This window comes from Gorilla gorilla, chromosome 12 (assembly GCF_029281585.2).
Source record: "Gorilla gorilla gorilla isolate KB3781 chromosome 12, NHGRI_mGorGor1-v2.1_pri, whole genome shotgun sequence".
NCBI classification, from domain to species: Eukaryota; Metazoa; Chordata; class Mammalia; order Primates; family Hominidae; genus Gorilla; species Gorilla gorilla.
Window position 1 is genome coordinate 34,647,610 of NC_073236.2, and position 17,967 is coordinate 34,665,576.

The window sequence follows — 17,967 nt, forward strand, 5'->3', positions numbered from 1 at the left end:
TGTCCATGCCTGGGCAGTTGCCCTTTCCTACTGGAACCCTTGGAAATGGGGGAGGGTCAAGTCTCCAGAGAAAGGGGAGGTACCGTGCCTGGAAGAAAGAGGACAGGAAGCTGGACAGATCCAAACAACAGGTGCCCACTACATCCGATGATGCTGATTTTGCCTTCACCTTACAGAGGTCAGTTGCAATTCTTTCCTGTGTTGCCCAGGAAGAATTACACATCCAGGAATTTAAATCAGCATTGAACCTGTTTATCTGATCCAGTCCTCTTATGTTAAAGATAAAGGCCCCGAGGCCCAGCAAGTTGAGCTGGTTGCTAAATGTCTACAGGTAATTGGCACCTTGGCGATTGTTTGGGACAAACCTGAGAAAATCTGGATACTTGGGAATGAAGATCTCAAAGGCTCTATGGATTTCTGGGTGAGTTGGGACACGATAAGATTGAGGAATCAGGAACTTGCCTCATTAGTATGCCCGAGGTGATTTATTGCCACATGTGAGTTGTGCCAAGTTCTGTAGGTGTGGGTGCCGCTTACATAGACTGGAGCCTTCTAATGCCCACCAGTCCCTGCAGCCTTCCTCCCAGAGGAATTCCACTGGGATACCCACGAGCAATATATGAGACCAGTATTTTTCAAATGTGGATCAGTCAAGAAATCAGTTTAGTTGGATCAAGACACAGATTTAAAAAAAAGAAAAAGAACATAACTTATATCAATACATAGATATAGTCTCTGGAAACAGAATTGTAATTTTACATATAAGGCCACTAGCCAAGTGCTTCCCACTCATTTCCTACCCCTGGGCCCCAAAAGTATTATTCCTACTCCACTTTATTTTTTTTTTAGAGATGGGGTCTTGCTGTGTTGCCCGGGCTACAGTACAGTGGCTAATCACAGGACTAATTGTAACATGCTGCAGCCTCAAACTCCTGGGCTCAATTGATCCTTCTGCCTCAGGCTCCTGAGTAGCTGGGATTATAGGTGCACACCACTGCATGCTCATACCTCTTTTTTAAGGGAAGTCCATTTCATTCCATAAATGCATATGGAATGCTGGGCACTCCTGATACAGAGATGACTAGGATACAGTTTTTGTCCCCAAGGGATTCTAAACCCAATAAGAAATGGCCTCTAGCCCAGAGTACGGTAGAGAAGGTAATGAAGAAGGCAGACGGTGGCAAAATACTTAACAGAAAAATAATCCCTAGGCACTGAGATGAAGGGGAAGGAGGACCAACGTCTTCTACTTTATACACTGTGTTATTTGAATTTGTTGCAGTGAACATGTATAACGTTTGCATTTTAGAAGCCCAGTAAAAATAGAAAATTACACAAATGATCAAATGATTGAAATGTAATTGAAAATCTTGGACTGGGGAAGGAAAAGAACTAATATTTATGGAGCAGTGCTTTCAAACTCTGGCTCATTTCGTCCTTTTGATGCAGCGAGAAGGGTCTCTTGATCCCCATCTTATTTATATATTTATTTATTTATTAATTTTTATTTTTATTTTTATTTTTTTTGAGATGGAGTCTCGCTGTGTCGCCCAGGCTGGAGTGCAGTGGCACAATCTTGGCTCACTGCAACCTCCGCCTCACAGGTTCACGCCATTCTCCTGCCTCAGCCTCCTGAGTAGCTGGGACTACAGGTGCCCGCCACCACGCCTGGCTAATTTTTTGTATTTTTAGTAGAGACGGGGTTTCACTGTGTTAGCCAGGATGGTCTTGGTCTCCTGACCTCGTGATCCGCCCGCCTCAGTCTCCCAAAGTGCTGGGATTACAGGCGTGAGCCACCACGCCTGGCCTCCCATCTTATTTTTTAAATTATTTATTTTTATTTATTTTATGGATGTATTTATTTGTTTATTTTAGTCTTGCTCTTGTTGCCCAGGCAGGAGTGTAATGGCACAATGTCGACTCACTGCAACCTCTGCCTCTTGGATTCAAGCAATTCTCCTGCCTCAGCCTCCTGAGTAGCTGGAATTACAGGCGCACACCACCACACCTGGCTAATTTTTTTATTTTTAGTAGAGACGGGGTTTCACCATGTTGACCAGGCTGGTCTCGAACTTCTGACCTAAGGTGATCCACCCACCTTGGCCTCCCAAAGTGCTAGGATTACAGGTGTGAGCCACCACACCCGGCCTTTTTTTTTTTTTTTTTTTTTTGAGACAGAGTCTCACTCTGTCACCTAGGCTGGAGTTCAGTGCTGTGACCTCGGCTCACTGAAACCTCTGCCTCCCAGGTAATCCCCATCTTAAAAATGGAGAAACCAAGGCCCTAAGAGGTAAAGCACTTTGCCCCAGTTCTCTGGTTAGCAAGGGACAGAGCCCTTGATATTTTTGCCATAGACTTTTATCCATTTGCCAACTCAGAAAAAGGGTCAGAAACTAGGGACAGTGATTCCAAGCACCTTGTTATTAGGCCTTTATAAATACTCAGTGTCTGCTATCTTGTTCTTTCTTGTTTTTCTCTAGTGATTTATAGTTAATGTCTTAAAATAACGGTCTTTGTGTTTTTGGAGGTGGAAGGAAAAGCTTCCTGGCGTAGCCAGTCTTGGGGACAGAGGACGGGAGGATGGTGGCATGAGAGAGGGCAGGCCAAAGGACTCCCCCCCCCCCCCCCCAGGCCCTGGTACTAGCAGGGGCTTCCCAGGCAGGCCTTGCCTAAGGGCTTGCCAGGTGTCTGACACCGAATGAGAGGCTTCCCTCTCTTCCTGGCTTCCCCAGCCTTTTCAGCTTGAGCCCCTCTGTGCTGTGAAAACCTTTCTTAGGCTCTCTTCCAACAGGTTTCTCCTCCACTCCCGCCTCCTTTCTGTCCTCCCGACGGAGGCCCAAGGGTCCAATGGGGTCTTGCTTAGTCCCAGGTGGCCTCCCCCTCAGCCTCCCTTCTTCCCTCATCATCCACACCTGGTGTTCTCCCTCTGGAGGAAAGGGAAGAAAATGAACGAGAAGACTGTGGCTGCAGGTGGATGGAGAGACACACTGGAGTTAAGGAAATTTACAAGTGTCTTCTAAAAATCCTGGCTGTGGGTCTGGGTATAGTGGCTCACACTTGTAATCCCAACACTTTGGGAGGCCGAACTAGGAGGATCACTTGAGACCAGGAGTTCGAGACCAGACTGGGCAACATAGGGAGACCCCGTCTCTACAAAAAAACAAAAAAAATTAGCTGGGCATGGTGGCGCGTGCTGAGACTGTGGTCCCAGCTACTCAGGAGGCTGAGGTGGGAGGATTACTTGGCCTAAGGAGGTTGAGGCTACATTGAGCCATGATTATGCCACTGCATTCCAGCCTGGATGACAGAGCAAGACCCCATCTTAAAAAAAAAGAAAAAGAAAAAAAAGGATCCTGGCCACATCATTTTCATCATTATCATGGTGACTGGGCATGTTTATTGAGCTCTTACTATGGGCCAGGCACTTGTGAAGTACTTATGGCTCATCATTTCACTCAACACTCGAGAATGTCCCAGAGTCCCAGGTCACACAGACAATCAGCAGCCAAGCCAGCCCCCAGGGTCCTTCAAAGCTGTGCTCTGAAACTCCATGGTGGGGTATCCTGCCTTCCATGGTCCTGCTCCCAAGAAAAACAATTTGTCCTATGGCCAGAGGAAGCTTGAAGCCCACTTACATAGTTAATACAAACCCCTTCACCTTTGCTGCTCTGGCATTCGACTTCCTTGGCCTGGACCCACTGATGTGATGCTCTCACTCCCTCCTCTGGCTCAATTAAACATTTGTCTCAGGTAGAAATCATGACATCCTCCTATCCAAGTCCTCATGCCCCCACTTGCTGGGATGACCTGAGTTGGGATTTGAGCACCACCCTAGCTAACTCCACGCTAACTCTGTCCTTCTGTAGAGGGTTGACTGCTTCTTCCTTCCTGAGACAATTTAACCGCATGGATGAGTCCTGCAGATGTTCAGGGCTATCATAGTAGACTCATGGGCAGCCGGTGAACAGGCCACTGCATGTACTGACGACGGGCATAGCTCACCCTGAAAAGATGTCTCATGGTCCCCAACCAGGTTCTCCAACCCCGGGGCCCACGGTGCACCCAGAGGGATTCTGCCCATTGTGGGGCCAGGGCAGGCCTCAGGCTCTGAGCCCCACTAGCGGAAGGGCAGCTTCTCTGCCCACAGCTCCTCTGCCAGCAGCACCCCATCTTGGAGACCCAGAGGGTGAAGAGGGCTAAGAAGCTAGCCTGGGAGGATTAGATCCCAGGTTACTAATTCAGGATCCTTGTTCATCATCGGATCTCCAGCATCAGCATGATGCCAGGTACAAGTGAAGGGGCACTAAGCCTTTAAGACTGTTTCCCTGCACAGAACCAGAAGGGAGTGGGCTCAATTATGGGAGGTGTAGCCATGTTGCCATAGGGCTTACACCTGGAAAGAAGCAGTGAGCTCCAAGGATCTCATGACTAGGGTGCTGTTACATGCTCAGGGGTCCAGGATCAGGACTCCTCTGGGCAATTTCTACTTGCAAATAGAAGCAACTAGGTAAGTAAGGACTTGCCACCCTGAGGCAGAGAAAACAGGTTTGATCATGCCTTTATCTGCCCCCAAAGGAGAGAGGCTCCTCGCTTGCACGTTTGCTTTCTGCCATTCTCACCGCCTGGCTAACAGAGAGCCACACATGCATCCAAGCTTCCTGACTCAGCATGTTAATAGACTGCTATCTCCATGCTGTCCCCACGGTGGGAGAGGTATTTCGACATGGCAGATGCAGAACAGGCAGACTCCCTAACCAGGGTTGCAAGCTGGCAGCAAATGAACCTGGACTTCGGCCTGGGCCCCGTGTGCCTTCTACAACAAGTGATACTGTGTTTATGTTTTTATTTTTATTTATTTATTTATTTATTTATTTATTTATTTATTTATTTATTTTTTTGAGATGGAGTCTCGCTCTGTCACCCAGGCTGGAGTGAGTGGCGTGATCTCGGCTCACTGCAACCTCCGCCTCCCAGGTTCAAGTGATTCTCCTGCCTCAGCCTCCCGGGTAGCTGGGACTACAGGCGTGCATCACCTCACCTGGCTAACTGTGTATTTTTAGTAGAGACGGGGTTTCATCATCTTGGCCAGGCTGGTCTTGAACTCCTGACCTCAGGTGATCTGCCCGCCTTGGCCTCCCAAGGTCCTGGGACTACAGGTGTGCACCATCATGCCAAGCTAACTTTTTATTTTTTAAATTTTTAGTGGAAATGAGTTTTTGCTATGTTGCCCAAGCTGGTAATCCCACATTTAACCTAAATATCTAAAAAACTTATTTTTCCTTTTCTTTATTGGCTTCTGTCATTAGACTCAGTGCATATGAACAGAGCTTCTGAGTGTAGACAGCCTGAAAAGGGTAAAATAAAAGGAGCCAATTCGTACTTAAGCAGAAAAAAGACATAATAGAGAAAAAAATAAAATCATAAGAAAAAGGGAAAAAATAGCCAATTGATTGATAATGGGTGATAATAGAATGGGAAAGTTTCTAAGTATGGGAGGTGGGGGTAGGGGTGGAGCAGGGCGCTGGTGTTACAGCTCACTAGGAGATGAGAAGAGCTGGGCTTGCTTTGAGGCAATTCAGGTGGCTCTTCCTGGTTGGTGGAGACAGGGAAGGAACAGGCAGTCAAGGTTCTGCTTTTGTTCTGTCTCAGCCAGTGCCCATTCCAAGGCTCCTATTCCTCGAAAAAACTGACCTGCTGGGCACTCACTGCAAAGTATCCGCTATGAGTGGGGCCCCTACTAGCAACATACTTCTCCAGGCTGGCCTAGTTTACAGAACCCTCAATCCCAGCTAACAGGGCTTTCTTGAGTCAGGGCCTCTCTGCTACCACACCTCCTCCCACAACATTGTATGATCCTTTCTGTTTAGGCTCCTTCCGTTTGGTACTGATTGTTGCTTTTATTAGCAAACATTATACCAAAATGAAAATAAATACAAGTGTCAGTGCAGGAAGAGAGTAAAGTGGGTTCTGTGTCTTCAGTACTGGCAAAAGATTTGCTGTGAGACCTGGTGGTCAACCCAGTACCTGATCTTCTCTGTGCACCTGTGCAATTATTGTAAGGATGTTTATCTGTCTGTCTTCTTCCCCCTCACAGGGCGGGCAGCTGCGGTGTTCCTTATACACCCTACTGACACAGGGGTAGGGCCATTCAGGAAGCAGTCATTTCAGGGATAGGCCCACTGCCGCGCCTGCCTGCTCATGTCCACAAGCAGCTGCCCAGCTGATCAATCACCACAATTTGGGGTTAGGAGTTTGGTCCTGGAAGGCAGGTAGCAACAACTACTACCTAGCCAAAGAATATTCTAAAGAGCTGTCCTGTCGTGTTCAATGTCTATGTCCACAGTTCCCACAAGCTTAGCGAAGTAATGCTCTGTCATTCTTACCCCCATTTACAGATGGAGAAATGGGCTGGGAGATGACAGTATGGAGGCACCAGGATTTTTGTCTCGGCTCAATTTCTGGATCTCTAAATGGAAATAATTCTACTAACTCTGAGGGTTGAAGGGGAATTTAATGAATATATGTGTTTACTTGTTTATCTCCTGTTTTCTGTTCTAGACTGTAAACCCCAATGGGCAGCGACTTTGGCTTGTTCACTGCTCTATTGTCAGAGCCTAGAACAAGTGCCTGGTACAAAGTAGGCGTTCAATAAATATCTATGCCTAAATGGAAGAGACAGGAGAGAAGTCTAGGCCAGAGCCTGGCCCTTCTATAACCTTAGTTCCCCAGATTTGCCTTCCACATCAGGCAGCCACTGGTTGATGGAAGCATCGTCGGGCTGGGGCTGGGGCTGGGGTAACCTACTTCTGGCCTTAGGACAAGGTCGGCAAAAATCTCAGCAGTGAGGAGGCCAGAAAAGTCTCCAAGGGGCAGGCTGCAATGCCAGCCTAAGCCCTCAGGTTTCCTTTTTCTTTTTCTACATCAGGAAAAGCACTTTTCTCGCCCTGCCTGCAGAGCGGGCCACCCCTAGCTGCAGGTGCGGGACGGGAGACGAGCCTCACACGTGCGGCCGAGCGAGGCCGAGGAACAGGAGCGGCGTGGCTAGGAGACCAGGTCCCGGAGAAGGAGAGCTGGCCCCACTGGCAGAGAAAGGCGGGGAAGGGCGCGGAGGCGGAGCACTGGGCGGGTACCCGCCGGCGGCTCTCGCGCGGCGGCGCTGCTCCACCTTAAGCGTCTGGACCCCCTTAAGGGCGGGCGCTCAAGCAGCGAGCTCCGGGGGCGGGGCCTCCAATGCAAATGAGGGGCGTGGGCAGGCGGGGCGTGGCGGGCGGGGCGCTGACCTGACGTCAGGCTCGCGGCCCGGGCAGTTGGCTCGGCGGCAGCGGAGCGGCCGGAGCGGCCGGAGCTGCGGTGCGGACCGGGGCCGCGCGGCGTGGCGCGGGGAGCGGCGGCGGCGGCAGAGCCAGAGCAACATGGCGCCGGTGGGCGGGGGCGGGCGCCCGGGCGGCGGGCCGGCCCGCGGGCGCCTCCTCCTGGCGGCGCCGGTGCTGCTGGTGCTGCTGTGGGCGCTGGGGGCCCGGGGCCAGGGCAGCCCCCAGCAGGGCGCGATCGTGGGCATGAGGCTGGCGAGCTGCAACAAGTCGTGTGGGACGAACCCGGATGGCATCATCTTCGTGTCCGAGGGCAGCACCGTGAACCTGAGGCTGTACGGCTACAGCCTGGGCAACATCTCCAGCAACCTGATCTCCTTCACCGAGGTGGACGATGCCGAGACCCTCCACAAGTCCACCAGCTGCCTCGAGCTCACCAAGGACCTGGTCGTCCAGCAGCTGGTCAACGTGAGCCGCGGGAACACGTCCGGCGTGCTGGTGGTGCTCACCAAGTTCCTCCGGAGGAGCGAGAGCATGAAGCTGTATGCACTGTGCACCCGGGCCCAGCCCGACGGGCCCTGGCTGAAGTGGACGGACAAGGACTCACTGCTCTTCATGGTGGAGGAGCCTGGGAGGTTCCTGCCTCTCTGGCTGCACATTCTCCTAATTACGGTGCTGCTGGTGCTGTCGGGCATATTTTCTGGCCTCAACCTCGGGCTTATGGCCCTGGACCCCATGGAGCTGCGCATCGTGCAGAACTGTGGCACCGAGAAGGAGAGGCGCTATGCCCGCAAGATTGAGCCCATCCGGCGCAAGGGCAACTACCTTCTCTGCTCGTTGCTCCTAGGGAACGTGCTGGTCAACACCTCTCTCACAATCCTTCTAGACAACCTCATCGGGTCCGGCCTCATGGCGGTGGCCTCCTCCACCATTGGCATTGTCATCTTTGGGGAGATCCTACCTCAGGCCCTGTGCTCCCGACATGGGCTGGCTGTGGGTGCCAACACCATCCTTCTCACCAAATTCTTTATGCTACTCACCTTCCCCCTCAGTTTTCCAATCAGCAAGCTCCTGGACTTTTTTCTGGGCCAGGAGATTCGCACTGTTTACAACCGGGAGAAGCTGATGGAGATGTTGAAGGTGACGGAGCCCTATAATGACCTCGTGAAAGAGGAGCTCAATATGATCCAGGGTGCCCTGGAACTACGGACCAAAACTGTAGAGGATATCATGACCCAGCTCCAGGACTGCTTCATGATCCGCAGCGATGCCATCCTGGACTTCAACACCATGTCGGAGATAATGGAAAGCGGCTATACCCGCATCCCGGTGTTCGAAGACGAGCAGTCCAATATTGTAGATATTCTCTACGTCAAAGACTTGGCCTTTGTGGACCCCGATGACTGCACCCCCCTCAAGACTATCACTCGCTTCTATAACCACCCGGTGCACTTTGTCTTCCATGACACCAAGTTGGATGCCATGCTGGAGGAGTTCAAGAAGGGTAAGGCCAGATGTAGTTCCCCTGGTTCAATTTCCTCGTGACGCCTCTTTTCCCCTGGCGTGTTTTATGTCTGCTGGCTTTAGTGTTCTGTTTGTGTGACTCTGTGTCCCTTTGCCTATCGCTTCCTATGCTTCTGAGGTGAACGATTTTGGAGGGGTAGACCCATTCTCAAGTGTCTGCCGTCTGCCAGGTAGTGTGCTGTGTGCTCCTGATGAATCAAAGCTGAATAAGACATACTCGCTCCCTTGGAGGGCTGGAGCAAGACAGAGTAAGACAGATGCCTGAAAAGAGGCCAGGGCGATGGAGATTTAGAGTATGGGGTGGAGTCAGGAAGGGGCTGGGAAATTGGGGAATCCACAGGGGAAGGAGCATTTGAGGAGAATCTTAAAAGGTAGAGAGGCTTGCTGCTTGAGGCAGAGGGAACCCCGCAAGCAGAGAACCGGAGTGGAGAAGCAAAAGTGTGCTTGTGGCCCAGCAGGTGGTCCTGTTTGGTGGGTATAGTGGCTCTGATGCTTAGTGGTCAATGGCTGCAGTAGTTTGGGGCCCGGTGGTGGACGCTAAGTTTGCTCCCAGCTTGGGAGCTACAGGTTTTTGAGCAGGGGAGTCATGTTACTGGAGGTGCTAGCCCACAGAAGCAGAATTGGGAGGTCTCTAATTGGCTCGCTTCTCAGAACAATGCCAAGTAGCACTTTCGACTATTCAGCAGAAGCAAGCAGATTAAGTTTTGGTAATTGTGGCGCCAGCGTAAGCTTCCCTCCAGTGGTCTGCTGGAAATCTTCAGCTGCCTTGCACTGCCTTGTGTTTTTTTCTCACCTGGGTTCTTGGCCATTTCGCAGGTAGTTAGAGAGGCATTTGGAGGGTTTACTCATCAGCCTCAAAGCTCAAGGCACACACTCCTTTTCTTCCAGCAAAATTTTCCTCCCACCTCTGCCATTCAGAAACCCTCAAAGTGGCAGTAAACAAGCCAATTATGGAGTGGAACCCTCCCAGGCTGAAGGAAGTGAGGAGGCAGAAAGGGAAGCTCTTTTTAAAGGAATGGGGGTGAGGGGCTCATCCTAAACTTGGGGACTTTGCTTTCTAAACATGCTCCCAGCCTTCATTCCCATGGGAGAGCTCCTACTGGCTGAGGCTGCTCAGGCCGACCTAGGGCTTGGAGGGACTTCGGAATCCTAGCAGGGAGTGAGCTGGCAGGTGTTTCTGTAACGGAGAGTGGAGGACAGCTTTGGAGTGGGATAGGGAGGAGCTGGCTTTGCCAGGTTTGGTCTGAAAAGATGCTGGGGTCAGGGCCAGGGTGGTGGGTTGGTACCCTCCTAAGTTCAACAGACTGAATCTTAGCATCGGAGCTGAGGACCACTTGAGTAAAGTAAGCCAGAGTCTGGGAGAGCCCCAGGGAAGGTGGCCTCCCTGCAGAGACTGGAGAGACAGACCCCTAGTGGTGAAGGCGGAGGCTGCGGTGTGGTGGGGGTGGGGGCGGCTTTGGGAGTGCAGACCCAGGAATCAGGTTTTCCCAGGTACCCGAGCCTGGGACAGAAAAGCAGTGAGGATCTGTGCCCCACCCCCACCCTAAGCCTTGGGACCTGAAGACTTCTCCTATTGCTTAGTTGGGAACCTGATTAGGACCCTCCAGGGCAACTTCCTCCTCACTGCCTCTGTGGTGTTTGGGACTATGGCTTGTGACACACCCAGTAGCACCTTCCCATCAGTTCATTTGGAATCTGGATCCAACCAGTATGGATTGGTCTGACCAGTCTCCCAGTCTTGATCAGCAGGGCTGAGCTCTCTTGGGTGGGAGCCTCCTGGGTCTTGAGAGGGCTGTCTTTGGGCTCTGTCTTGTCAAGTGCCCTTTCATTAAGTTGGGAAAACAGAGCTAGCATCTCTTAGGCCAGAGCAGAGCTCTGCTGAGCCAGAGTCTCCAGGTTCAGTTTACTCCGGGAAACTCTGCTTAACAGAGGCCAGTAGCCTGAGGCCAAGCCCTGGAGCAGTGCTGGTAAACCCAGGGAACTGCACACAGGCTGCCCAGCACAGCAGGCCGCCCTGGAGATGGTGATAGTCCCCCCTCTCTACCCACCCCCCACAAATGAACAGGCCCTGCGGCTTTATGCCATCACTTACTTCCCCATTCTCAGAGGTCTTGGAAAACCAGTTTTAACTCATTGCATACCGGGTTCCCTGCAGCGTGGCCTCTTCCAGACCTTCCAATCTGGCGTCCACCTTCTTAGTCTGAGATTGCCCAGGACACAGCACACACCTAGTGTACATCTGCAATTTAAGAGTTTCTTGGCCAGGCGCGGTGGCTCATGCCTGTAATCCCAGCACTTTGGGAGGGTGAGGCGGACAGATCACGAGGTCAGGAGATTGAGACCATCCTGGCTAACATGGTGAAACCCCATCTCTACTAAAAATACAAAAAATTATCCAGCCGTGGTGGCACATGCCTGTAGCCCCAGCTACTCAAGAGGCTGAGGCAGGAGAATCGCTTGAACCCGGGAGGCAGAGGTTGCAGTGAGCCCAGATCGCACCACTGCACTCCAGCTTGGGCGACTGAGCAAGACTCTATTTCAAAAAAAAAAAGAGTTTAGGAGTCTGGTGTTGGGAATGGTTTTTGTTGTTGTTGTTGTTTTTTTTTTTTTTTTTTTTTTTGCTAAGAGAAACAAGTGAGCAAAGTTAGAACAGCTGGCATTGTTTTATTTGTTTGTTCGTTGTTGTTTTTTTTTTTGAGACAGAGTTTCGCTCTTGTTGTCCAGGCTGGAGTGTAATGGCACAATTTCGGCTCGCTGCAACCTCTACCTCCCGGGTTAAAGCGATTCTTCTGCCTCAGCCTCCTGAGTAGCTGGGGTTATGGGCATGTCCCACCACCCCTGGCTAATTTTGTATATTTAGTAGAGACGGGGTTTCGCCATGTTGGTCAGGCTGGTCTTGAACTCCCGACCTCAGGTGATCCACCCGCCTTGGCCTCCCAAAGTGCTGGGATTACCGGTGTGAGCCACCCTGCCCAGCCTTTCAGCTGGCATTGTTAACAGCACCAGAGTCAGAGCTGGGGCGACTGTCTAGCCCAGCATCTCTCTCTGAGGGTCTGTCCTGGACCCTCCTCCACCCCAGGTTGGGTGAGGGTCCTGAGCCTAGCTTTGCCAGACTCCTTCTGCCCCACAAGTAATCCTCTTTTAGGGCCTTTGTATTCTTTCTTTCCCCTTTCCAGCGTTATAAGCTCCTTGAGGGTAGAGGCCATGCCTTCTTAGTGTTTTCACCACTCAGTGCTTGGTAAAGAGACGGGTCTCCAGTAAGTGTTGGACAAATGAATGAACAATGGATGACTCTCTGGCAAGCCCCACTGGCCTTTTTGCTGTTCTTTTTTTCTTTCTTTCTTTCTTTTTTTTTTTTTGAGACGGAGTTTCGCTCTCATTGCCCCGGCTGGAGTGCAATGGCACCATCTCGGCTCACTGCAACCTCCACCTCCGATTCTCCTGTCTCAGCCTCCCGAGTAGCTGGGATTACAGGCGCCCGCCACCACGCCCAGCTATTTTTTGTATTTTTAGTAGAGATGGGGTTTCACCATGTTGGCCAGGCTGGTTGGGAACTCCTGACCTCAGGTGATCCACCCACCTCAGCCTCCCAAAGTGCTGGGATTACAGGTGTGAGCCACCACACCTGGCCTTTTTTTTTTTTTTTTTTTGAGACAGAGTTTCACTCTGGCATGATCTCGGCTCACTGCAACCTCCGCCTCCCAGGTTCAAGCTATTCTTGTGCCTCAGTCTCCCAAGTAACAGGGATTACAGGTGCGTGCTACCACATCTGGCTGATTTTTGTATTTTTAGTAGAGATGGGGATTTCACCATGTTAGCTAGGCTAGTCTTGAACTCCTGACCTCAAATGATCTGCCCACCTCGGCCTCCCAAAGTGCTGGGATTACAGGTGTGAGCCACCGTGCCTGGCCCTTTTTGCTGTTCTTAAACACACCAGGATGCTCCCACCCTGGGGCCTTTGCCCTGGTTGTTTCCTTGGGCTGGAATATTCTTCCCCAGAAGTCAGCATGGCTCACTGTCTTCCCAGGTCACCTCTCAGTGGGGCCTTCTTGCCACCTTGTTTAAAACTGCACCCACCGTCCCACCCCAACTTCCTAATCTCCCCTGCCCTGTGCTGATTTCTCCTCTTCTTGTAGCACACATTGCTCTCTAGCATCTATGTAATTTGCTGATTTACTGTGTTGTCTACTGTCTGTCTCCTCCCACTGGCATATAAGTTTCAAAGGGCAGGTCTCTTTGTTTTGCTCATCAATGTATCTCTAGCCCCTAGAATGGCTCTTGGCACATAGTAAGGCCTCCATCCATGGCACTGAGTGAGTAAGTGAGTGAATGAATACCTGTCTGGTTTGGCAGAGGATCATTCCCATTTTAATAGTGTTAGAATTCTGAGGAGCTGATGAGTGCAAAGAAAAATGGGTGTTGTGCACTTACCGGGTTCAGAGTTCCAGCCACACAGGACAGACAGGAGGAGTGCCTGGGATGACACATCAGGGACTGAGAAGTAGAGTTTGGGGCCTTGAGTGTGATGCATGGTTCCTCGCCATGTGCCTCAGTTTCCCCACCAATAAGTGGTCTTTGGCCACTGGGGGTTTACACAGCTTCCCTCATTAGATGAGTCATGAATGTGCTCCTGCACACTTAGAGACGGGCTAGGGGCATCGATGCAGAGGTAGGGGCCGAGTGTCCCTAGGAGTAAGGCAGGGGTACAGCCTTGCAGCACTTCTGTCTCCCAGCTCACGGCAGTTAGTGCCATTTATCTGTGGAACCCCATGCTGCGTGCAAGACATGATGCTAGGTGCTGCAGGACCACAGGAGTAAGATCATCGAGTTGGTGAGACAAGCCCTCAGGCCTGAGAGTCTCCTGTGATTTGAACCTTGGCCCTTCCGCTTAAACCTCTCCTGGAACTGTTTGCAGTACTGGGTGTTGTGGGTGGGTTTGTCCACCTTGGAATCTCAGAACAAAGCCACCTCCAGCTCCTCCTGCCCCAGTTTGTGTTTTGCCTTCACCACTCTCCCAGACCCTGAAGCTAAGTAATGAAGGAAGAGGGCAGAGCTCTGCACCCCTCCTTGCAGCCCACCTTCCAGCTTCTAGCTGTGCCTCACCCTCTGGGACACTCCTTCCCTCCCAGGTACTTAGCTCATCTTTAAACACCTTATCTTTCCCCACCCACCTTATAACCACCTAGACCCTGTATAGACCTGGGTGTAACTCCAGCCAGCCTGGTCACTGACCTGTGAGGTGGCCTTGGACCTGTTACTCCTCCTCTCAGCAAGGTAGTGCAGTATAAATTGGTGGGGAAAAGCTAGAAATATTTTCATTAAAAAAATCCTCCTGGCTGTGGCTCACGCCTGTAATCCTAGCACTTTGGGAGCTCTTTGGGTGGGTCACTTGAGGCTAGGAGTTCGAGACCATCCTGGCCAACATGGCAAAACCCCATCTTTACTAAAAAAATGCAAAAATTAGCTGGGTGTGATGGCACATGCCTATAATCCCAGCTACTGGGGTGGCTGAGGCAGGAGAATCGCTTGAACGGAGGTTGCAGTGAGCTGAGATTGCAACACTGCACTCCAGCCTGGGCGATAGAGCAAGACTGTGTCTCAAAAAACAAAACAAAACAAAACAAAACAAAAACAACAACAAAACACCCATATTTTCATCTAGGCTGTGTCAGATTTTCCCACTGACTTAATTTTATTCCCGCAACAACTTTATAAAGTTGAGAAAAAACACTGCATGATTTTTGCATTCACTTTTGGTTCCTCTCATCTGACACACCTTAAGTAACTTATCCTCCACACCCCACCCTCCCATCCGCACCTGCTTATTCATCCATTTGTTCAACCAACAGTGACCGTTTTGAAGCCTGTGTGTCAGACACTGTGCAGGCTGTTGGGAATCAGAGATAAATAAAACTGCCCTGTTCACAGAACTCACAGTCTACCAAGGAGAGAGACATGTGAACAACGCCTAGCTGCACAGAGCTCACAGATAGGGTGCCGTGGGGCTGAGGGAGAGCAGGCCTGTGAGATGCTTCTGAAGTGAGAGTAACTAGACTCGTTGATCCTTGTGGAGATCTGGGAGTCAGGGCCCGGAAGTAGTTGTGAAAGTCTGAGGTTTCTAGCTTGGGATTCAGGTTGATTATGTCATTTAACTGCAATCGGGAAAGGGGGACGAAGAGACAGTTTAGTGAGGGCAGAGGGAGGTAAGTGGTGGTCATAATAATGGTGTGACCCGTTGCTGAGCTCCTTCTCCGTGCCCAGCATTGTTTACACTGGAGCTTCTCACACTCGACTGCCTGGACATTTTGTTGAAATGCAGACTTGAACTCAGTGGGTCTGGGTGTGGCCCGAGAGTCTGCGTTTCTGACAGGTTCTCAGATGATGCCCATGCTGCTGGCCCTGGACCACACCAGTGTGCAGTAACATCTAGGCAGGCATGCAGGGGAAAATGCCCACGTGAGGCTGAGGAGCAAGGCCAGGACAACGCTAAAAGGTTTAAGAGTCAGCCAAGAGGCCGGGTGCGGTGGCTCACGCCTGTAATCCCAGCACTTTGGGAGGCCGAGGCGGGCGGATGATGAGGTCAGGAAATCGAGACCATCCTGGCTAACACGGTAAAACCCTGTCTCTACTAAAAATACAAAAAATTAGCTGGGTGTGGTGGTGGGCGCCTGTAGTCCCAGCTACTCGGGAGGCTGAGGCAGGAGAATGGTGTGAACCCGGGAGGCGGAGCTTGCAGTGAGCCGAGATCGCGCCACTGCACTCCAGCCTGGGCAACAGAGCGAGACTCCGTCTCAATAAAAAAGGAGTCGGCCAAGAGCAGGCAGAATGGAGAGAGAACTGCTGGGCACAGTGGCTTTGTAATCCCAGCACTTTGGGAGGCTGAGGCAGGTGGATCACCTGAGGTCAGGAGTTCAAGACCAGCCTGACCAACATGGCGAAACCCCGTCTCTACTAAAAATACAAAAATTAGGTGTGGTGGTGGGTGCCTGTAATCCCAGCTACTGCGGAGGCTGAGGCAGGAGAATAGCTTGAATCGGGAGGCGGAGGTTGCAGTGAGCCAAGATTGCGCCATTGCACTCCAGCCTGGGTGACAGAGTGAGACTCTGTCTCAAAAAAAAAAAAAAAAAAAAAAAAAGAATGTGTGAGAGAGGAAAGGACAGTGTAGGGGGTGTCAGTGTGTAAAAGCCAGGCTGAGGCGACTCCTTGATGGAGACGAAGAGAACCAAGGGGGCACGCTATTCGGGAGCCTCCTTGGAGGGTCAGATGGGGTGAGGACCATGCACAGACTGTGGGATGGGACCTTAGGCTGTGGGGTGCCCAGCGAGAGCAGCCTCGGACAAGTGGTGCCGGAAGGCAGCTTTGCACCGGTTCTCCATCAGCCCTGCCTGGTAATAGCCTCAACATGGTGATTTGATCTCAAGAAGCTGCCCGGGGGCAGGTGTATCTGAGAGTGACAGGAGCTGGTTAATACTCCGGGTGCAGGCAGAGGTCCCAGCAGGGACAGCTGACAGAGCTGTGGCCAGGCTCCTTCTCACTTTCCCTTTAGTGCAGTGCTGTGGGAAGGGAACATGAGCACGTGGAGGGGCCTGGTGCGTGCCAGCCAGTGGGCAGCTGCACCTCCTTCCTGGCTGGCCCCGTGCAGCCTATGGGCGGGTTCCCAAAGAGGAGCCAGCACTGAGAGGACACTCACGCGTCTTCACTTGACAGTTCTCTTCTCAGAGCTCTTGTTTGTGCAATGGAAGGCAATGCTGTGCGTCGAGGCCCTGATAGGTTCTTAGTTATTCTGGTGTTTACTTTTCAAAGGTCTCGTATTTTTAACTAGGAAATCCCGCTCCAGTGTTTTTCTGCTCACCTCTGGTCAGGACGGGAAGCACCGAGCAGATGTTTAACCTTGAAAATGGGTGAATACACAGGAGCACAACATCAGGGAATGGAGCTACAGGATCAGCAGGGGGCCCTTGGGAAGGGGAGGCCTGTCTTGTAAGTAAAAGTCTGGGGAGACATTTCAGCGGAATTTGCTAGGGCGGGTAGACATGGCGTTTTCCACTCTGGTACGTGTTGCCCTGGGAGAGCTTGGAGAAGACCCGAAGGCTGAGAGGTGAGCCTCACCGTACTTCGCAGCAGCTTTGGGGGTGTGGCTCAGGCCTCCTGTGCTGCTTCCCCTCCTTTTCTAGAGGGACTTGGGGGTGCGGATCCCTGGGTGCCTTCTGTCTGCACCCCTCCCACATGAACCTGGTTGACTGAACAGCAAGGACATCTTTGAGGGGAAGGAAGCCTGGCCCCTCTGAAGGAGTCGCTACTACAGGCCTTCAGTCTCCTTGAGGGCAGGGGCCAGCATGGTTGTCCTGCACTGAGCGCTGGCTCCTGAAAGGCCGCGCAGCCATGGAGAGTGTGTATGGAAAGGCAGCCTGGGCCAGGCCTCTGTCGCTGCCTTGGTGACTGATTTTCGCAGAGCCTCCTGGTTCCTTCTCCCCAGCCCGTGGGGGATGGACAGGCTGTCTCGAAGCCTTCCTGTGGTCTTAGGGATTCTTGGAACTCCTTAGCAGAACTGACTCTGAGATGTGTGAAGGTGCTAGAATTTCCAGAGGTACCCGGCTGGCCCTTGGCTGAGGGGGTGGGAAGCAGCTGTCTGGCCGGTAGCTGCCATTTGCTCCAACCTGCTGCAGTACAGCTCTCAGCCCCTGTGTCTGCTGCCACGCCTGCCCTGCGCCTCGCTTACCCCTCTCCTCTCACCAGGATGTACTGTCGTGGAGAGGGTCAGAAGCTCCATAAAGGGCTCCTGGCTTATGTCGTAGGCTAGAGCCTGGACTCCTTACTTTTGTGCCTATTCCACTGTTAGATGATTTTCTTTTTTTTTTTATTTTGTTATTAGTGTTTATTATTTTTCCGTAGCCATAAAAGAGATACATCTCATTGCTGGAACTTGTCTCTATTAAAAACAAAACAAAACAAAAACCTTATAACAAACAGCATGGCTGGATGCAGTGGTTCACACCTATAATCCCAGTACTTTGGGAGGCCGAGGCGGGTGGATCACCTGAGGTCAGGAGTTCAAGACCAGCCTGGCCAACATGGTGAAACCCTGTCTCTACTAAAAAAAATACAAAAAATTTTAGCTGGTCATGGTGGTGCG

General features: G+C 51.6%; 1 protein-coding gene across 2 annotated transcripts in view; it reads left to right on the forward strand.

Annotated features, from left to right (window-relative positions):
- The first annotated feature begins 7,300 nt into the window (after positions 1 to 7,300).
- CNNM4 (cyclin and CBS domain divalent metal cation transport mediator 4) overlaps positions 7,301 to 17,967 on the forward strand; it is a 50,952-nt gene continuing 40,285 nt past the window's right edge. The window contains exon 1 of one of the 2 annotated variants that reach the window (XM_019021526.3): positions 7,301 to 8,814. In XM_019021526.3, the coding sequence (XP_018877071.1) occupies positions 7,413 to 8,814 (1,402 nt within the window). In that variant the 5' untranslated portion in view covers positions 7,301 to 7,412. The remainder of the gene's footprint in view (positions 8,815 to 17,967) is intronic. The other variant, XM_004031447.5, reaches the window with a different exon arrangement.